Source organism: Astyanax mexicanus, chromosome 4 (genome assembly GCF_023375975.1).
Source record: "Astyanax mexicanus isolate ESR-SI-001 chromosome 4, AstMex3_surface, whole genome shotgun sequence".
Lineage (NCBI taxonomy): Eukaryota > Metazoa > Chordata > Actinopteri > Characiformes > Acestrorhamphidae > Astyanax > Astyanax mexicanus.
The window spans coordinates 16,881,826-16,904,782 of NC_064411.1; the positions used below are offsets into that span (position 1 = coordinate 16,881,826).

General features: G+C 37.7%; 2 protein-coding genes across 6 annotated transcripts in view; one reads left to right on the forward strand and one right to left on the reverse strand.

Annotated features, from left to right (window-relative positions):
- LOC111197521 (zinc finger protein OZF-like) overlaps nucleotides 1-22,957 on the forward strand; it is a 134,460-nt gene that overhangs the window by 91,070 nt on the left and 20,433 nt on the right. The window lies entirely within an intron of this gene.
- Nucleotides 82-22,957, reverse strand: part of LOC125801343 (zinc finger protein 239-like) — a 210,248-nt gene continuing 187,372 nt past the window's right edge. For 2 of the 5 annotated variants that reach the window (XM_049477909.1, XM_049477911.1), the window contains exons 2-3: nucleotides 11,726-11,791; nucleotides 82-1,456 (exon numbers count right to left, since the gene is read on the reverse strand). In XM_049477909.1, the coding sequence (XP_049333866.1) occupies nucleotides 296-1,279 (984 nt within the window). In that variant the 5' untranslated portion in view covers nucleotides 1,280-1,456; nucleotides 11,726-11,791 and the 3' untranslated portion in view covers nucleotides 82-295. The other 3 variants (XM_049477910.1, XM_049477908.1, XR_007438673.1) reach the window with 3 other exon arrangements.

A 22,957-nucleotide genomic window follows, 5' to 3' on the forward strand; every position in this document is an offset into this window, starting at 1 on the left:
ATGATGCTTAAAGAACACTTCAACTACTACACAAATATTTTTTTTTTGATAGAGTACTTAAATATGGGTCTCTAGTTCTTTATATATGTCTTTATACATATACATGTCTGGGGAAAACATATCATGGAATACATTAAACAACATGCCCAAATATGATTAATTTTGCTGAACATGTAAATGACATTGTTAAATTCAGTTCTTGTTTGTTTCTGTTGGAATGTGTCTCAAGTGACAGAGTGAAGGTTTTGCGTGAAATAAGGTGTTTTGGCTGTCAAAGATTTAGAATTTGCACTTTTTATTGCAGTGGAATACATCTGGGATACATTTCTGTGTGAATGCACTGGTGATTTTTAAGATGATTCAGTTGATTAAAACTCTTCCCACAGTCTGAGCAGTGATATGGTTTCACTCCTGTGTGAATGCGCTGGTGTTTCTTGAGATCACTCTGTTTAATAAAACTCTTCCCACAGTCTGAGCAGTGATACGGTTTCTCTCCTGTGTGAATGCGCTGGTGAATTTTGAAATGACCCTGTTGATTAAACCTCTTCCCACAGTCTGAGCAGTGATACGGTTTCTCTCCTGTGTGAATGCGCTGGTGTTTTTTGAGATCACCCTGTTGATTAAACCTCTTCCCACAGTCTGAGCAGTGATACGGTTTCTCTCCTGTGTGAATGCGCTGGTGCAGTCTGAGATGACTGTGTCGATTAAAACTCTTCCCACAGTCTGAGCAGTGATACAGTTTCTCTCCTGTGTGAATGCGCTGGTGAATTTTGAGATGACTCAGTTTAGTAAAACTCCTCCCACAGTCTGAGCAGTGATACGGTTTCTCTCCTGTGTGAATGCGCTGGTGTATTTTGAAAGTACTATGTTTAGTAAAACTCTTCCCACAGTCTGAGCAGTGATACGGTTTCTCTCCAGTGTGAATGCGCTGGTGAATTTTGAAAGTACTATGTTTAGTAAAACTCTTCCCACAGTCTGAGCAGTGATACGGTTTCTCTCCTGTGTGAATGCGCTGGTGAATTTTGAGATTACTCTGTATAGTAAAACTCTTCCCACAGTCTGAGCAGTGATACGGTTTCTCTCCTGTGTGAATGCGCTGGTGAATTTTGAGATTACTCTGTTTAGTAAAACTCTTCCCACAGTCTGAGCAGTGATACGGTTTCTCTCCTGTGTGAATGCGCTGGTGTATTTTGAGAGAATTTAGTGCAGTAAAACTCTTCCCACAGTCTGAGCAGTGATACGGTTTCTCTGTGTGAATGCGCTGGTGATGTTTCTCCATGTCGGGACTTTGCTTTGTTTGTCTGTTAAAAGTATCAAGCAATTTCTGCGTGTTCTGGAGATTCTTCAGGATGTCTTGTGCTTCACCTCTTTCAGCAGTTTAACATTGCTCTTATTTAAATATCCTGGTTGTTGGTGGTGATGAATTTCAGGAGAAAACCCTGGAATATTTTAATTTCTGGAAAAAACAAAGACAAATTTAATTGTGTCAATTAACCAAAAAGAATTAACTAAATCAGTTACACTGTATGGAGAAAAATACTGGTACACCTTTACATTTCCCTAAAATCTTCTGTACTTTAATCCTATTATAAATCCATACACATTATAATATGAAGTTTTAGCTTGTTCTGCAGTAGACAGAAACAGTGCTGCTGTCCAGTACTGAATACAATGTTGTACTACTATTGTATCTCACTTTACACTATAATACACTAATCCATACTATTAATACTGTACTATTTTATTAACAATAATCTGTTAATCTGTTATCCTGCTCTAATCCCAGGGGATCAATAAAGGTGTATCACGTTTTATCTTATAAATATATTTGTCTGTCTTGCAGCATATCTCTATTACTTTACTATCTAGATAAAAAAAATGTATAGAAAGCAGCCTGGCTGCCAGTGTCACACAGTATGATTTGCTTATTATTTACAGTTTCAAATTTCTTTTATATATTGTAATGTGTGGCATACAGAAATTGAACACTGTCACTTTTAGAGAGTGCTGAGTTGAAAGTAGTTCCGACCGTTGTTGTACTGTGGGCATTTAGAGAGCGGGAGTTGAGGAATAAACACCCTGTTAAGTGAACGCAAACTGTCGTCTCCTTTTTTATGTCTCGTGAGATATACGGACATTACATGGTGTCAGAAGAAACTGGGTGCCTGAAGGAGCAGTTACTTGTGCGTTAAAGGAAGGTAACGCTATGGCGAAGTTTAATCCACCGAGTGAGTTCAAGTTTGACCGCCCAGCGGAGTGGCCGGAGTGGAAACAGAGATTTTCGCGCTATCGGCAGGCAACGAAGCTGAGTAAGGACAGCGGAGAAATACAAGTGAGTTCTCTCATTTACTCCATGGGGAGCGAGGCTGAAAAGATATTTAGCTCGTTCCACTTCGCCAGTGAAGAGGAAGAGAAAGACTTTGATAAAGTTCTCAAAAAGTTCGACGAGTACTTTATTCCCCGCCGTAACGTTATACATGAGCGGGCATGTTTTTATCAGCGCAGCCAGCAGCCTGGGGAGACCGCGGAGCAGTACATATGCGTGCTGTACGAGCTGGCGGAGTACTGCGAGTTTGGGGAAAGGCGAGATGAACACATCCGAGATCGCCTAGTGGTGGGCATTTTAGACAAAGACCTGTCTCGTACGTTTCAGCTTAAAGCGGATTTAATGTTAGCTGAAGTCATTGATCAAGTGCGGCAGGCGGAGGAGATTACTAAGCAGGTCAGTCTCCAGTCTAACCCACCGGAGCCGCAGTATGCAAGCGTGAATGCGCTACGTCATCACGGCAGCCCGCAGTCAGACAGACGGGGGAGGGGCAAGCAGCGGCAGAGCGGCAGCAGCCACCAGGGGCGCTATAAAGCAGAGAGTTGTGTGAGATGTGGAAAACCCAAGCACAGTGATATGAAAAGATGCCCTGCACTTAAGAGTAAGTGTAATAAGTGTCAAAAACAAGGACATTGGGAGCGTGTGTGTCACTCGAAGCAAGTGAGAGAAGTCACACAGGAGGTAAAACAGCCATACTTCCTTGGGGAAATCGGCAGAAAGACCCACAGTGAGGAAGATTGGACAGTTAACCTGGAGGTGAGCAATATCACAATCACCTTTAAAATAGACACTGGAGCAGATGCCACAGTTATCAACCTGAACACATTTAAAATGATGAAGCCTAAAATCAAACTTACTCCACCCGACAAGAACTTTATTAGCCCAGGAGGACACCTCAGCTGCATGGGGCTATTTCAGGCTACCACAAAATACAAGGAAAAGCAATACTCCTTTAAAGTATATGTTATGAGAGGTCGAGTCAGTTGTCTTCTAGGCCGTCCCGAAGCTGTTGACATGGGTCTCGTGAAACGAGTGGACGAGGTCAACAGTGTCTTCAGGTCAGGGGGACTACTGAACACAGAACCAGTGGAAATAGTCCTTCAGGATGATGCCAAACCATATTCGGTGCACACGGCAAGGCGGATACCTTTGCCGCTTGTCCCTCTTGTGAAGACAGAGCTCCACCGTATGGAAAGTGAAGGCATCATAGAAAAAGTGACTAAGCCAACCGAGTGGTGCGCGGCCATGGTGCCGGTTCTAAAGCCCAACAGAAAGGAGGTTCGCTGCTGTGCAGATCTCCGGAGGCTCAATCAAGCAGTGAAACGCGAAAAGTATATGCTACCTACTGTCGAGGAAATACTGCCTAGACTTGCAGGATCGACTGTATTCACAACACTGGATGCAGCAAGTGGCTTTTACCAGATACCTTTACATGAGAACAGTAAAAAGCTCACCACCTTTATCACACTGTTTGGGAGGTATGCCTTCCGGCGCCTTCCGTTCGGGATCACGAGTGCACCAGAGATTTTTCAAAGAAAAATGGTAGAGACTCTGGCAGGATTGGAAGGGATAGAGCTGTTTATGGATGATATCCTCGTTCATGGAGAAAGCGAGGAAATCCACGACCAGCGTCTAGCAGAGGCTCTGAAGGTCATTGAAGCATCAGGGCTCAAGTTGAACGAGCACAAGTGCAAGTTCAGGCAGACCAAGGTCCGTTTTCTGGGCCATGTCATCGATAAGACCGGCGTCCGGCCCGACCCGGAGAAGGTGGCTGGGATAGAGAACTTTCCCCAGCCAAACAATGTCACGGAACTGAAAAGATTCCTGGGGATGGTGAACTATTTGGCCAAGTATGTTCCAGAGCTGTCTACAGTAGCAGAGCCACTCTACGCGCTGCTTAAAGGAAAGATGGAGTGGTTGTGGGAATCTGCACAACAGATGGCGTTTCAAAAGCTCAAAACCCTGTTGGCCACAGTCCCAGTTCTAGCTTTCTATGATGTGACGAAACCCACTGCCGTGTCAGCTGATGCCAGCAGCTACGGGTTGGGGGCTGTTCTTCTCCAGCAGCACGGTGACCAGTGGAAACCTGTGGCCTATGTGTCTAGGCAGCTGAGCGACACTGAGACAAGGTACGCCCAAATTGAGAAAGAGTGCCTGGCCAGCGTCTGGGCGTGCGAACGATTTGACAAATACCTGTTCGGACTTGCCAATTTCAGACTCATAACTGACCACAAGCCCCTTGTACCCCTTATTAACAGTAAAGACCTAGATAATGTTCCCATTAGGTGTCAGAGGCTGTTGATGAGGCTTATGCGGTTTAGTGGAGTAGCTGAGTATGCACCAGGGAAAACACTAGCAGTGGCTGACGCTTTGTCTAGAGGTGTTATGGTGAGGGAGATCTTCAAGATGATGTGGCAGCACACATAGATGCAGTTATAAGCCAGGTACCAGCCACACCACAAAGGTTCAGTGAAATAAAGCATAGTACAAATAACGATCCACAGCTTCAGGCAGTACGCAGCTTTATTAGGTCAGGTTGGCCTGAGTATGTAGACAGAGTTCCAGAGTCAGTAAGGGATTTTTACCAGGTCAGAGGAGAGCTATCTGAGCTAGATGGCTTGGTAGTGAGAGGGAATCGCATAGTTATCCCAGTGGGTATGAGAAAGGTGATTCTAGAGAGAATTCATGATGGGCATCAAGGTCTAAGTAAGTGTAGAGAGAGAGCACTTCAGTCAGTTTGGTGGCCCAAAATGGGACAGGACATTATTACCAGAGTGCAGCAGTGTTCATTCTGTGTAGAGAATAGAAACACGCACAGGAAAGAGCCTTTAATTTCAACTGAGTTACCATCTAGGCCGTGGCAGAAAGTGGCAGTAGACCTATGTGAGTTTAAGAAACAGAACTACTTGGTTGTTTCTGATTACTTTTCTAGGTTCTTAGAGGTCTTACATTTACCTAACACTACAAGCAGCCAGGTTATCTCGAGGCTTAAGTCTACTTTTGCACGTTACGGTATCCCAGAGGTGTTAGTGAGTGACAATGGTCCTCAGCTAGCTTCTGTAGAGATGAGAGAGTTTAGTAAGAACTATGACTTTACTCACGTGACTTCTAGTCCCCATTTCCCTCAGAGTAATGGCCATGCAGAAAGGGCTGTTCAAATTGCAAAGACTATCCTACGTCAGGACGACCCTCTTCTCGCTCTGTTGACATATAGAGCTACACCCAACTCCTCTACAGGAGTCAGTCCAGCTGAACTGTTAATGGGCAGGAAAATCAGGACGACCTTGCCGATGCTACAGGATAACCTGAAACCTTGCTGGCCCAACATGGACAAAATTCAACAAGCTGATGGAAGAGCCAAGCAACGGCAGGCATACTATTACAACAGACGCAACGGAGTGCGTGAGTTGCCACCGTTGAACACAGGAAATTCTGTACTCACGAAACTGGATGGACAGAAACAGTGGACAACTCCTGCTGTTGTTCATGGCACAAGCTCCACACCAAGGTCTTACATTGTGGAGACAGCAAAAGGCGAGCGTTACAGAAGGAACAGACGCCACCTACTGGCTGTTCCCGACCATCACACATCAGACAGCAAAGATTCTGATGTGGCTACTACATCAGTGGAGGTGGACATTGACGGGACCACTGAAACTGTGACGCCGACTTGTGTCACACAAGAGACTCTTACACCTGGACATACAGTCACACGTTCTGGCAGAATATGCAAACCGGTAGTTAAGCTTGATCTGTAGCCAGACATGTTTAGCCATGTTGATAAAGTACAATGGTTTAGGTGCTGTAAGAATCTGTTTTTTCATTTTGTTTTCCCCATGGTAGGGAGGTAAAGATATTGCAGGATTTTTTTTTTGTTGCCAACGTAATCCACTGTGTGTTAGGTAAAATTTTCTACTTTCAGAAAAGGGGGGATAAGGATAATGGAATGAAAATTTGTGATTACAGTAAATGATTTTCAGTTACCACTGATTCATTTTTGAATGTTAGAAAGCATTTACAAAATAAGTTAATTTGATTGTTTACAGTTATATATATATGCTATTCATGTTTATACAGAGGAGCTCTTTTAAAGAGGGGAGATGTAATGTGTGGCATACAGAAATTGAACACTGTCACTTTTAGAGAGTGCTGAGTTGAAAGTAGTTCCGACCGTTGTTGTACTGTGGGCATTTAGAGAGCGGGAGTTGAGGAATAAACACTCTGTTAAGTGAACGCAAACTGTCGTCTCCTTTTTTATGTCTCGTGAGATATACGGACATTACATATATATATATATATATATATATATATATATACACTGCTCAAAAAAATAAAGGGAACACTCAAATAACACATCCTAGATCTGAATGAATGAAATATTCTCATTGAATACTTTGTTCTGTACAAAGTTGAATGTGCTGACAACAAAATCACACAAAAATCATCAATGGAAATGAAATTTATTAACCAATGGAGGCCTGGATTTGGAGCCACACACAAAATTAAAGTGAAAAAACACACTACAGGCTGATCCAACTTTAATGTAATGTCCTTAAAACAAGTCAAAATGAGGCTCAGTATTGTGTGTGGCCTCCACGTGCCTGTATGACCTCCCTACAACGCCTGGGCATGCTCCTGATGAGGTGGCGGATGGTCTCCTGAGGGATCTCCTCCCAGACCTGGACTAAAGCATCCACCAACTCCTGGACAGTCTGTGGTGCAACGTGACGTTGGTGGATGGAGCGAGACATGATGTCCCAGATGTGCTCAATCGGATTCAGGTCTGGGGAACGGGCGGGCCAGTCCATAGCTTCAATGCCTTCATCTTGCAGGAACTGCTGACACACTCCAGCCACATGAGGTCTAGCATTGTCCTGCATTAGGAGGAACCCAGGGCCAACCGCACCAGCATATGGTCTCACAAGGGGTCTGAGGATCTCATCTCGGTACCTAATGGCAGTCAGGCTACCTCTGGTGAGCACATGCAGCCCGTGCAGCCCTCCAAAGAAATGCCACCCCACACCATTACTGACCCACTGCCAAACCGGTCATGCTGAAGGATGTTGCAGGCAGCAGACCGCTCTCCACGGCGTCTCCAGACTCTGTCACGTCTGTCATGTGCTCAGTGTGAACCTGCTTTCATCTGTGAAGAGCACAAGGCGCCAGTGGCGAATTTGCCAATCCTGGTGTTCTCTGGCAAATGCCAAGCGTCCTGCACGGTGTTGGGCTGTGAGCACAACCCCCATCTGTGGACGTCGGGCCCTCATACCATCCTCATGGAGTCGGTTTCTAACCGTTTGTGCAGACACATGCACATTTGTGGCCTGCTGGAGGTCATTTTGCAGGGCTCTGGCAGTGCTCCTCCTGTTCCTTCTTGCACAAAGGCGGAGGTAGCGGTCCTGCTGCTGGGTTGTTGCCCTCCTATGGCCTCCTCCAAGTCTCCTGGTGTACTGGCCTGTCTCCTGGTAGCGCCTCCAGCCTCTGGACACTACGCTGACAGACACAGCAAACCTTCTTGCCACAGCTCGCATTGATGTGCCATTCTGGATGAGCTGCACTACCTGAGCCACTTGTGTGGGTTGTAGAGTCTGTCTCATGCTACCACGAGTGTGAAAGCACCACCCACATTCCAAACTGACCAAAACATCAGCCAGACAGCATAGGTTCTGAGAAGTGGTCTGTGGTCCCCACCTGCAGAACCACTCCTTTATTGAGTGTGTCTTGCTAATTGCCAATAATTTCCACCTGTTGTCTATTCTATTTGCACAACAGCAGGTGAAATTGATTGTCAATCAGTGTTGCTTCCTAAGTGGACAGTTTAATTTCACAGAAGTTTGATTTACTTGGAGTTTTATTGTGTTATTTGAGTGTTCCCTTTATTTGTTTGAGCAGTGTATATATATATATATATTTCAGAGAGAACGAGATGTTCTGACCTGAAGCACAATCGGAACAGAGTCGTTGCACTTTTCTCCGAGCATTAGAGCTGTGATTCTACTCGGAAACGCTGCATCAGGAGCAGTTCAAAAAGAGGCGGACTTCACATGTGTCGGAGAAGGCGTGTGCTAGTCTTCACTCTCCTGGTAGTGGGGCATAATTAGTGATAGGGGGAGTTCTAATGAGTGTGTTGGGTAATTGGCCATGTAAATTGGGGTGAAAATTGAAGAAAAAAAAAAAAAGTTAAAATGTAAACAGAAAAGGCCATTCCAACAACATAAAGCCCTATCAATGTTTTGAGCAGTGAGCCCAGAATGTAATGTATATGACAAGAGAGAGAGAGACCTCTCGACCTGACTTTCCTGGTTTTATGAGATAATGTGAGATAAGAAATGAGATAATGTTTTTTTTTTCAGGCGAGGGACCGAAAGACATTAAAAACTTGGGTTTTACAGATTGAGTGGGTCGATGACGAGGCAGAGAGCACAGGACAAGATTGGCTAACGTTTCCTCTCAAGTTTTTTTATACAGTGGACACTTATTTCATGCATCTACACACCATCACAGCTCCAGAAACGACATTCACATTAATTATCTTTAATCATAAAAGATGTGTTGTTTGTGTATATTTAAAATAATATACTTAAAATTAAATGCATATGGACTAGGGGTGTGCCACACTCTAAAAAGTGATTCTATGTTTTAGTCAGGAGAACTAATATTATCAAGTTGAGTGAACTCACCGGCCAGTACAACTCAATAAAATTTGTTCAGAGAACGTCAATCTGAAAACTTAAAAATGATAATGGAGCCAATGAAAAAAAATATGATTTCAACCAACTTTTAGTTACTACACGTCATTGCTCTTTCTACAGTGTTTGTTCATACAGCTTTCCCATAGGCTCCTGGCACCATACAGTGGTGTGAAAAAGTGTTTGTTATATATATAAATATTGCAAAAATTGCATAAATATTAATTTATGCAATTAATATTTTTTTAGTGTACAGAAGTTAATACTAAAATAAATAAAATATCTAGCAGGTAATTACTACTACTACTATTATGCAAAATAACTTTTGCTTGACTCTTTCAGAGGCGGTCGCATTTTTCTCCCTCTCCTCCCCTTATCTATCCTGCTTGGCTTCTCCTGTCTAGTGCTGTGTACTGCTACCAAAGAAACTCTCCTCGCACTGCTCTTCGAACTACAAAATATGGATTTGATCAAATAGTCTCTCAATGCAATTTACACAGTCTTCTCGACCCCAAAACAAAATTTATTCATTTTGTTAAAAAAAAATAAATAAATGTTGTGTAAAAGCAATAGAACACTCGAGGTTGTGTGGTAGCACAAATAACATCACGACTGTGATGATCTACGACCAAATCACAGCCGTGATGTTATTCCTAAATTTCCTTCGGGATAAATAAAGTATCTATCCATGAATAACACACTCCCTCTCGTGTTCTACTGCTTTAACGTTGACAAACCTAAAAATAACATTTACGGGAAAATCTGCAGTTAAATACACTTCAGTTTATTGTGTTTTTTATTTCTTTATTTTGTATGCAGCTGCCTTGTGTGAACTGCAGAAAAGTGATTTTACTCTAAAATAAAAAATACTCTAATAAAATGTTATATTGATGAGTCTTTATTTATATATTTTTATAAAAAATGTTCAGTTTAGTAGTGTTTTTAGTAGTGTTGATGTACAACTAACACTTCTCAGTTTGTTAATCTAACTAAAAATATTTTAGCAACTAATCAACACATTTTAAAGTTGGCAAGCTTAGCATACATTTTAAATGACCTCGACTAAATATATTAAGTTAACAATTTAAAATATTAGATAATGATAAAAGATCTATGATAAATTCTATATTGAAGTGATTCAATCATTTAGATGTAGCTAACATTTAAGACTTGTTAGACCAACTTAATTTTGTAAGTGCAGAGAACAAATGAGCCATAAAGGTTTGCTAATTTAAAAAAGGCCTGGAAATTAGTTGCTTAATGATTTTAAGTTGGAGTGACATTTTTTTTTTTACAGTGCATATCGTACACAATAATAATCACCAACATTTTTGAATATCGTGAACAATATTATACCCTAAAATATCATGCCATATCACCCACCCCTAATTATTACATCAGGGTCCTACATTTTTACTGTTTTTAGCAAAAGAAAAATTCACAGTTCTCATTTCCCTTTATATATCTACTATAGACTATATCTGTCCAGTATCATTTATTTAAAAAAAAAATGCTAACATTAGCTACTTGGTTAAAAAAGGACTGGCAACTTTAACTAGGTAGCTAACGTTAGCTATTAGGTTTAAAACAAGCTGGTAACTTTAACTACCTGGATAACGTTAGCTACGTAGTTGAAAAAGCACTGGTAATATTAGCTAGTCAGCTATCGTTAGCTACTTAGTTTTTTTAAAAAGCACTGGTAATTTAGCTAGCTAACTAACATTATCTACCGGTTATAAAATGCTTGCAACTTTAGCTAACTAACAAACATTAGCTACCACTTAAAAACAAAATGCCGGTAACTTTACCTAGCTAGACATTAGCTATCCGGTAAAATAAAGCACTGATAACTTTAGCTTGTCAGCTAAGTAACTGTTTTTGAACAAAAATGAACCTTATTCTATTCTAGGATATTTTGGTAGCCTCACAAAACTGAAATCAGGTTCTTGTTTGAGTTGTTTGTAATGTCTGTATTAAAACTAGTTTTGCTGGGAAATACAGTTTAGCGTTTGTACTTTATGATAATATTCTGACTGAGAAAACAATTCTTAAAACATTAATTCAGCCACTGACAGCATGTTTTATACTAGCCTAACAAACACAATCAGTGGATTTAAGAAGCTTGACTGTAATAACTGTACTAAAACTAGTGTTGCTGGGCAATTTTCTTTTTTTTTTTTTTTTTTGTGGGATAATCAGTTTTGTGCTTTATCAAAATATTCTGTCTATTCCCCTAGTATAAAAAAATGCTGCCAGAGAATGAAATAATGAATTTGTTTATTATGCTACTTTTATTAAACATTACCTAATATTGTTTGACATTTATATATTTACCAACATATTTAAAATACAGATGACATTTGCAACAAGTGTACATCAATTAACAATATGTACTTTTTTATTTTCTTTTTACTGTAGTGGTTACTGCGGTTAACACTAAGCTGCAGCATAGAAATGCACTGCTGCTCAGATCCAGTACATATATGGCAACAACACATAAAACCGCTTACTGTATGGCTTTACACATGATTTTCTATAAAATATAAGATACAATTCTTAAAGTGTTATTTTTAATTGTCTCTGCATTACCAGTAGAATCTTGTCCCCCAAAAATACACATTAAAATACATGTACATGAGCACATTTCACAAACATAAAAATACAACAGAACATGACCAGAAATATATTAAAATATGAATGAAACACATACCTGGATGACAATATGTACTTTTCTTACTTCCTTTTTACTGGAGTGACTACTGCAGTTAACACCGAGCTGAATAAATAAATAAAAATGTATCATTAATACTTAATAAATAATAATAATAATAATAATAATAATAATAAGGATTATCTGATATTCTGCTGGCACAGCTACAGACAGTGGAGGGAAAACTGAGCCTCGTGTTAGTCTCACTGAACTTCTAACAGAGAAGAGAGAAATAAGCTCATAAACTCTTAACTATTACCTAAATCAGTGAATTCTCTACAAAAACACTTTTTAATATGTCTTATACTCGAATTAATAGCAGTATTTTTAACTTAAAACATGTTTTTAACCACTATTTATTCATAGAACACGGAGCTCAGCACCTACCCGCAGCACAGAAACACACAGACCGCTGCTGAGGTACGGTGGCTCAGAAAGACCAAACGTAGCGTAACTGCAGTTCACCACTAAACAGCAGGGGCCGCCAAAACTTCATTTACCAGCATTAAAGTGCCTCATTTTATAAAGTTCATCTAAAACAAAGGTATTTTATTACTCTGTTACACTTACAACAATAATAAACGCTGTAAAATTATTAAGTTATGCTTCAGTTCATTCTTAGAAGACAAGTTCAGACATTATTATCCATTAAAATACATTAAACAAATGACTCAGATCATCATTAATTAACAAGATCTATTGCATTTGAAACATAAGTAATTTAGTAATTTAGTAATAATGTCTAAAGTATGGTAATTAAATAATGGATTGTTGGTATTGTGGACCATTTTTTAGAAATTCACTTACTCTGATGTATTTTCCTTCATAATACTGAATATTTTGGAGTTATTTTGGGTTAATGAAAGTGTGTAAAGTGTGTCCTGAATTTAATATATATTAATATAGTTACAGCAGAACTGTATTACTGTGGTACACTTGCTATTCCACACTAATGGTTTTAACTGGGATTTCTTAATAAAACTAAGCTTAATAAAACAGCGTGGATAAAGATACTGCAATTTGCTAACATTTTTTTTATTTATATATTTTCAAACTATGTTTATCATCACAGTAAAATTGTGAGTTTTCTGTTAAATCAGTAAGTTAATCAACATTACTTATAAAAACACTAGTGGCAGAGTGGAATTCCACTTTACAGAGTCTTACCTGACCCTTACCTCGCTACAATCATTTTCAAAACCAATTCTTTCTTTTTAAATGTAATATTTTATAGGCGGACTTTTATTTTGATGGGAAAGTCACGTGTCTTTCTGGCAGCTGTTCATGGAGTTGCTGCTGAACATCTCTGTGAAATGAGCAACAGTTGCTAATATAAAAGTCCGCTTGTAAAATATTACATTTAAAAATAAAGAATTTGTTTTCAGAGGGATTATAGCAAGGAGATGTTCAGGTAAAACAGGTAAGAAGTGGAATTGCATAAGAATAAGTGGATTTCTAAAAATGTGTCCACAGTATCTAAAATAAAATATTAAATGACTTTAAACAAGACATTCACATATTACTAAATAACCAATGTTTAAAAATGTAGTAGATCCTGTTATTAATAATGATGTGAGCCATTAATTTAAGGAATTTTAATGGTAAATATTTTTTTTTTTTACTTTTTAACACTGTGTATGTAATAAATGCTAAAGAGCTTTCCTTTAATTGATCAATATAAACATTTTGACCACCCAAAGAGAAGCACTTACTCCTTGTATTAAATAATCAATGCTTCACTTTGTGATGGTCACCATGGATATTCAAACAATCTTGTACTGACAAAATTTACCATGCAAGTTAACACTGTTCAAAAATTTACACTAAATTGATACAACCTTTTTAACACTGTATGTAATAAATGCTAAAGTTGTACCAGATGGACTTGGTCCTCACTGTTGATGGCAAACTTCAAGTGATGCCCCAACTTGTTTGCACTTACATTTCAATTTAGGTAAGATGGCTACAGTTAGAGTGACACTCAGAGATAGAAGAGATAGAAATGTGCACCAGTTTATCAGCAAAATATATTTCATTGTTAGAGTCACTTCAAACTACCCCAACAAATAGCACTTACTAATTACTATGGAAAGATCAGTGCTGTTGTTAGAGCACCAATTGTGACATTGATTCCAGTAGATACTTTTTTTAAAATCTAAATTTCATTTAAAATATTTTGGTTACATTTTATTTGCATTTACCTTCTTGATGTCCTGCAGGTTCTTGAAAAGGAGATCGTACTGCAGCAGATCTTGTTTGTTGCTCACCTTGTCTAAAGTCTTACTATTTATGTATTCTGAAAGCTTTCCATAAATTGAGGTCATTCACAGCTCCTCCCTGTAAAATCACTCTCTGACATCACAATGGATCATCCTTATTTCTGTATATAAGGGTACTTCACACTTGTAAACCATCAACAGTGAGAACCAAGTCAAGCACATTAAGAATCATTTGTTAACATATGGGTTCTTGGTGTAAAGCACTCTTACATATTGAAAGAATCGTAAAGATTTTATAGTTCTAATAGATCTCTGTATTGAAGAAAGTGTTGAAAAGAAATGTCACAATTTCTACTTTAACAATAGTTCTGACCTTTGAGTAAAATTGGTAAGTGCCATTTGTTTGGGTAGTTTTAATCCTTCTGTTACCTTCAAATTTACTAACACCTTTTATGTTTGGGGTCAATTTGACCCCAGCAATTTCAAACTACAAAAAATTATTATATATTAAGAACATTTTTACCCAAGTTAACAAACTAACTAATTCTAATCTCATCTCCTTCTTCCTCTTCTCTACTCCTCTATCCCATTATTTCCCTCTGACCTCCTTAAGGCCCTATCTAAAGATGTTTTGTTTTTAACTTCTATTATTTTTGTACTTAACCTCTTCTATTATTTGCACTTCAATATTGTAAGTCGCTTTGGACAAAAGCGTCTGCGAAATGTAATATAATGTAAAAGTTTATGTCACATGCTATATTTGTTTGTTGACTCCTTGAATAGTCATTAAAAAAATTGTAATGAAAAAGATTTAATGTTCTCTTGAATAGTAACAAGTATTCTGTTTGGGGCCAATTTGACCACAGGAAAAAACAAACGAGCAGAAATTCATGCTCAGTCACATGGGAGTCTGGATTGTAAAGAAGAAGATCCTACTTGTTCCATTCATCCCATATTGCTGAGTTTATTAAGATCTCATCAGTCCTGCCTTGTTTCTGTGCTATTGAAGCGTAGGACAGGGAGGAGACATGGACTGTGTTTAGAGACGTGCTGGATCTGTCTGCAGCCCAAACACCTGTTCTTTCTTCACCTTTTCACTTGTACTCTCCAAACTGAGCAACACAATGTAGACTTACATGTGGGATTAAATACAAGTCTTTCTAACTATCCCTCTAAACACACACCTCCCTCTAAATGTATCATCTACAGTAGTTTATCCTTTTAGATTGATGGTGTTCTGAAGAACTCAAATGCTGATTTTATGTTTGGACGTGGCTGACAGCATATCTGCTGAGACCTGGAACTATTCTGATTACATTAGCAGCACTAAGTTTATCATTTTCTCCAAGTGGGGAGACAGACCATAATAACTTTTTACTTTTGGAAGGTAGTCTGTTTTCTATTGGTTGAAAAAAAAAGAGGGTCTACAGTAAAGGGCTCATTTTCATCAGAGGAGGAATAAATTATAATCAGGATCCTCTCTAAAGTCCTCCTTTTTCTCAGACACATTCTCCTCTATGTCTCTGTCATGGTGAAAGAGATGTGAGAAATCCTCACTGAGAGAAAACCTTTTCTTAGACGTCATTTTCAGTAGAGAGAGAGAGCAGAAAGAGAGGGAGACAGAACACATAGAGAACTGGTTTAGAAGCTGCTGTGAAACCTTTTATATCTCTGCATAACCACTATGTTGTGTGAACTATCAATATGTTTGTAGGAACAATATATTCCTCCACAGAATGAGAAATATCAAGTTCTCATGAGAATGTTTTGCCCCCTGTCCTGTGAACTGTTAGTGGTTTTTTGCACTAATACAGTTATAATTATGTTATTTTAAGGATCTAAAGTTGCTGGAGTTTATAAAATTGCATGTCATGCTGACCTTTACATCATTCAACACACATGTGTAAAATTCTGATATTTTTTATATGTTTATAAAGCTAAACAGCCTGGGGTCAAATTGACCCCAAACAACACTGATGTATACAAAATGTGTACAGGACTCCCAAAAATCCCTTCTCTTTGGGGTAGTCAAAATGGTACTATTGATCAATTGAAAGTTCACCTTATTCGGTTCATTTTCAGCAATCAAAATTTATTATTTAACTTTAAATTAAATATGGACTACATGATTTCATAATATTTTTTACCAACATAACTAATCTAATTAATTAATTAATTGATAATTTGTTTTTTTTTATACTTGTAATTTAAAATTTTAAAAAAGTGAAGCGTGCTGCGTGTCCCCCGCTATGCCCGCGCCCCTCCTTTTTGCCTCTCTCAAGGTGTCTGAATCTGAATGATTGACTCTGAAAACCTTGTTTTACGAAACTTCAATCAAAATTACTAATTATAAAGAAAATATTGTTGAAATTCGAAATCATATTTGCCTATATTATTTCCCCCCCTCCCTCGGAAGGGCCACGGACGGCAAAAGGGCAGTTGCCCAAGCACACTGGGCCATAGCGTCTGCATGTCACTGAGACAAGTTATATGAATAATTTCCCAAATGTTAACCGATAGTCGTTTAGAAAAAAATAAACGAATCAGCACGCCATATCAATGTCACTGTCACTGCGTGTGATACTTCTTGCGATTGCTTTGCTGAATTTCTTAATCGGCTGAATTTTATCTTCATCATGCGTCGTTTGTCGTGCAGTGTGAGAGGGTTAGGATGTCAGATTAACTGCCCAAACGAGCAGCCGATTGTTTCAAATATAAAATCGAATTTCAGTTAAATAATAGCGAAGTGAAATAAAATAGATTTATCTTCAGTCAAAGAGCTTTTTTAAATTTTTTATTTCCAAAACTGCACTTTCACAATATGAGAGAGAATGAGTGAGAATAAGCATCAGGTGTATCTGTCTAATTCTGAAACGGCTAAACATCTCCTACACTGTAAAACCCAATAAGTTAAGTAAACTCAAAAAATTTGGTGAAACTGATTACATAAAAATTATTAATTGATAGTAACTCAACTTTGTAAGTTAAAGAAACTGTCTTATTTAAGTACCATTTACTAAATAATTTTAAGTTATAATAACTTGCAATTTTACATAGAAGAAACTCTCTTATTTAAGTACCTTGTACTAAAAAATTTTAAGTTACATTACCTTACACTTGTAATCTAAATAAATACTTTTTATTGAGTTATCATTACTAGATAATTTTAAGTTCAAAGTACACAATTAAATAATGTATAGGTAACGAAATCTTTTTATTGCATTTACTTGAAAACATTTCTCGTTAAAACAACAAAAAAAAAACCTAATTCACAGTAGTTTAAAACGTTTTTTGAACCTGTTAGAAATGTACAGGGGTTAGACAATGAAACTGAAACACCTGTCCTTATTTTAGTGTGGGAGGTTTCATGGTTAAATTGGAGCAGCCTGATGTCCAATCTTCATTAATTGCACATTGCACCAGTAAGAGCAGAGTGTGAAGGTTCAGTTACGTTTACGCATCTGTGACCAAGACAGCAAGTCTGTGGTCTAAAACCAGGTGTTTCAGTTTCATTGTCCAACCCCTGTATTTACTTGAACACATTTTAAAATAAAAACAAATATGTCAACAGTTAACTAACTTTTTATTTACACATACAATGAAAAACTATAAAAATAGAAATTACTTGAATTAATCACAAACAGTACATAAGGAAATGCCTGAGGAAATGGATCAATCATTTTTAGAAGTGGAGAATACGAAAAAAAAAAGTATAAAAAAATGTGTCAAATAAGGTCACAACAATATATATATATATATATATATATATATATATATATATATATATATATATATATATATATATAAAGCTTAATTATACAGCCTTTTAACACAAGGATTTCTAAAGTGTGGCTTCTCTAAAAGAAAAAGTGAGCACCCCCAAAAAAAAAAAAAAAAATCCCTTCCTCTAATAATTCATTGTTTTTGCAGAATGACGCATTAGGGGTTTTGTGTAACAATGCAAAAATAAATTAATAAAATACATTAAAAAAAATCCCACTTCAAGAGTAACTCACTAAAACCAAGTTGAACATCATTGCTGTCCAATGCAACTTCACAGGAGAGAGGGAGAGAAAAAAACTTATTATGGTATGGTCATTTTGGAAAATTTCTACAGGGCAATTAATAAATGCATTTTGACAGCGTAAGGCAGGGTTGCTAAACCTCTCCATATTGGCCCAGTGTGGCTGCAGATTTGTATTCAAACCAACCAGCAACACACCTGATTCTACTAGTTTAATCCATTAGTCAGTCTTCAAACAAATAAGAACATGAGCTTCTGCTTTGCAGGAAAAAAAACAACCTGCAGTCACACCAGCCCAATGTGGACAGAGTCGACACCCCTGGTGTAAGGGACAGTTTTGTGTGTTTAAATTACATAGTTAAAAAAAAAACTGGACAGTCACTGGACAGTTTTTTTCTGCATCTGGTGAATAATAGTCCCATTAATATAATTTGTACTTTTGGGCATAATATTATTGAATCATCAAAATCATCTTTACTCCCCTGACATTTTTTTTTAACACAACACCAGACTAATTTTAACACAACCTCCACTCATAGTTCAGTCTAGTTAACACAAAATAAACTTGATGATCATAGCAGTAGAAAATGTACAGCACTGGCTACATTCATACAGCAGGTAAAATGGACCAAATACAATTTTCCCTAATATGTATCATTTTTGTCTGACATTCAATTCCAATTTGGCACACATTGATATGTGGTAATGAAAATCATTAAAATTTAAAATTGAAGTTTAACGCAAGAAAGTAACTCATAACACTAGCGCTCATTTCTTTCTTATTATTCCTTTAAAATTGAACAAGAAAATAACATTTGGGCCACGCTACCTGCTCTCCACCGGTTTTGCACTGGTAAAACTGTTTTTTTCTGCAAGTAAAACCAAGAACACATACAATACATAGGTATAAAAAGTATTGGGATCCTTACAGAAGCTTTTATGGCATTGCTTTCAGCAGATTGAGAGTCCTGCTGGTAGTGATGAGCAGAGCGCTGAACACTTCTGTGCACTACTCCCTTCAGCAATCAGAAAACCAAACTCTAACATAACATGGCTGGACACATGGGACTGAATGTAATATCTGAACCATGTCCAGACACTTGCATGAATTAGCAACGGTGTAACATTTCTTCATACTTCAATTTACTCCACTGCCAACAGCTCGTTTTTAAGGGTCAACACTCTGGGCCTCAACTTTCCATCCTCCAGTCCCATCAAGACTTTCTGGGTGAAGTCAAAAGTGTTTGCTAACTCTTTTGGGTAACTTAGATGCAGTGCGTACATAAGTCCAAAAAGCGTGACAAATGCATCAGCTAATGTGGGGTGTTCGATAACAATGTTACCCTCAAGCACAACTGCAATCCTCTCTGGACACAATGGCGTGGCATCAGTTGAATTGGCACTGATTGAGAGGAGACCAATTGGCATGTCATCAATGTCGGGTTCATCAGATTGGGACACCTGAAGAGAGATGTATTGTGTTACTTTATATTTCCAAAGAAAAAAAAAAATCTAAAAACTACATAACATCATAGCATAAAATAAAACATAAAACGTGACATCAACTGGTGTATGTATAAACAAACATTTGGACATTTTATAATTGTCATGTAATTTTTTTATGGATGATATAGTCCCAGGATTAATCATGAGAAACATTTATCACGTATTTGTGTACACAAATATACATATTACGTATATTTGATTGTTTTAAAATTAAGTCAGCTCAATCACGTTAATGAGCTCTCCTTCCAAATTGATCAGAAAGGATCCTAATTTTTGGGTAGCGCATCAGATCATATTTACCAAATAATTATATTTGATTTACACATGTTCACTTCCTACTCTCCTATCTCAGATGGAGCAGACAGGAGAAACAGTGTACCTGTTTAAAAGTCTTCACTTACACATGCAAATAAACACTACGCTATTATCAATGTTGTCAAAAACGATTGTCATGTTTATCGTATGATAAATCGATAACGAAATTATGCACCAGGCTTAGTTAGAGTTTTTTTACTGCTTGAAGAAGGGCAAGAAAATATCATTGATATCATATCGTATCACAATGTTTTATATATTTTTTATTCAGATTTTATAACATGGATTAGAGTATCAGCTACATAAGCCTACAGACAAATTTATTTAAAATGTAGGTACACGTCAATGAAGAAAAGAAGAAATAGCTTTAATCTGCCTTCCAGAGAAGAGAAATTGAGGTTAAAGTGGACAAGAAACACCATGGATTTTTTTACAGGTTTTCTACAGAATTAAACATGCTGGAATTCACTTTGGGGAAATTTTAGATAAAAAATATTTACATGGTAAATTACAATATTTTATTTGCTATTATTGAATAATTTAGCTTTAGATTGCTGTTGCCCCTATGGTAGTGATAACATCACAAGTTTTGTTAGTAGAAATTCGTAGATATATCGTTAGACAGATAACTGCCTTTTTAGAAAACATGAAGCCATGATGGCTGATACTTGCCAATATTTCAAACGGATATTTATTGTAGGCTGGAAAAGTACCAAGTGATGCTGGATGTGCTGCTACAATTGGCCAACACTGGCAGTGCTACTTTAAAATGTATTAATTTAAGCACATGTGTAATATTGGATATCGGCTCAAAATTTCCACATCGGTTCATCTCTATTATGGGTGTTTGGATGGATGGCTTGCATTTAGCCTTGTCAATTATACCTCTTTTGCACAGTGGAGCTGTGTCTAGGTGGTGGATATGGGTTAAAGATCAAGACCCTGACAATTTTGTCTTCCCCATTTTGTTAAAAAAAAAATAATAATAAAAAACTGCTCAAGCAGGACTGTCCATTTCTTTTTATTTAGTGTGACTCCTTGTAACTGAGTACATTATATTACTTATTCTCTGTGTTTATTATCTGTGTGGATGTAATCTATATCATTGGTTCGCTGCTCAAAGTTCTACACAAAAACAAAAATGTCCTTGTCATCATGCAGATTAGGTTGGATACTAATAACCATTATTACAATTGATTTTATGATTAACAAAACAGCATGCTTACTTACATTCCACGTCTTCAGAAAACTGGAGTCGTCCTCATGAAGATAGGCAGGAAGAGCGCGGAGGACAGCAGCACGTCTGACATGCACATCAACTTGCTCCTTAAGCATGAAAACATTTTTTAACTTTTGGTCATGCTTGTCATTACAGCCACACTCCACTATGATTACGTTATACTATAACCATGTATTTATAAATGAAATGTAATCAAACAAATGCTATAATACACCATAGCATATTATTCAGGTATCACAAAGTGCAACCAACTGACCTGGAGGTCATATATTCTGAAGAGCTGACACCAAACTTCAGACACTTTTCCAGCACGTCCTGCTTTAATCCTGAACAAGCTCAGAAGATGAGGGGCATGTCTGTCCAACTCAGCATAGAAGTGTTTTTTTAGGTTGACGTTTGTAATTCTATGAAATTCTGCACAGATCTGCAAAAAAAAAAGTTCAGGTCAGAATATATGTGCGTAGTGCATGTTGTCCTGTAGAGAAAAAAATACTGGCAAACACGTTCATATCACATTTATTGGAAAATATGCAAATTTCTCTACCATACTGTAAATATGGGTAAAAAGATACGATCACTACGCACAAATTTTGGTACACACAGTGGCCATGAAAGAAAGGACAGTATCTGCTATAAATCTGATACAAGATATTGAATTAGTGTAGTAAGGAAAATATTTTTACCTGTGAATCTACTTTTAAGGCAGGCCAGCGTTCCAGAACATCACCCACACGAGTTTGTAATATTTTTGTTTGTTTGTGATTAAATTTGTAATGGATGAACGATAAACGCAAATATGATTAATAATAATTATTAAAATCCCAACCAAGGCATTTTTCGCCCTAAATGTTTATTTTCTTAAAGGATATACTGCTAAATATGCTAAATAAGTGAAAAGCAGAGATTTTAAGCTTTAAATGGTATATTGTATGTCTATATTGAGCCTATAACTGTTCATAACTATTCAGAAACAAAACTACATATGAAATATTATAAATTTCTGGCCCTCCGGCGGGCCAGGGCGTGTTAAGAGGTTAAAAAAAAAATAAAAGAAAGGGGTTAAAGGCGGGAGCTGGTTCAGCTATAAAGCATCTGGGGCTAGCTAGCTAAGCTAAGCTAAGATAGCGCCAGAAACCCTATTAGCGATAGCTTTTTAAAATTAATAATACATTTTATTAAACTTTTCTATTTTTATATAACGATTTTAACCAATGTTACCCCCCAACATTTAAATGTATGAACGTTTTGTCTCATCTTAAGGCGGGAGGTGGCCTGACAAGAAGGCTTAGCTAGCCGAAAATAAGGGGTGGCCGTAATAGGGGCCTGCTAGCTAGTAAGCTAACGTTAGCGCTAGCTAGCTAGCTAACAATTTTAGCTAATGTTACCCCACGACATTTAAAATATATGCACAGCTGATTCAGCAATGTAAACTCTGAGACAATGAAAAATAATGAATTAAATATTAATATGCTGGCTTCTACTAGTTTAGCTAGCTAGTTAGCGTTAGCTAGTTTAGCTAGCTAGTTTAGCTAGCTAGTTAGCGTTAGCTACTTTAGCTAGCTAGCTATCAGTTTCCACCATTGAGATGGCAGAGAAAATTTTAACTCACAATACTAGTGGTGCTACCCTTGAACCTGAAGCTTCGAGGCGTGTGTTGAAAAAACGACACGCATTGGTTCGAATCACTGAGCCGATGCTTGATTCGTTCTACAAAGATCACGTGACCAATGACGTCCGAAGCTTCATTTCGGCACACAACCACGTGACTGCTTCAGGGAAAGATTCAAAAGCGGCAAATCCTGGCGCGCAGTTCGAGGGTTGTTAGCGGAGATACAGAGAGAGAGAGATAGAGAGATAGAGAGATAGAGAGAGAGAGAGATAGAGAGATAGAGAGAGAGAGAGATAGAGAGATAGATAGATAGATAGAT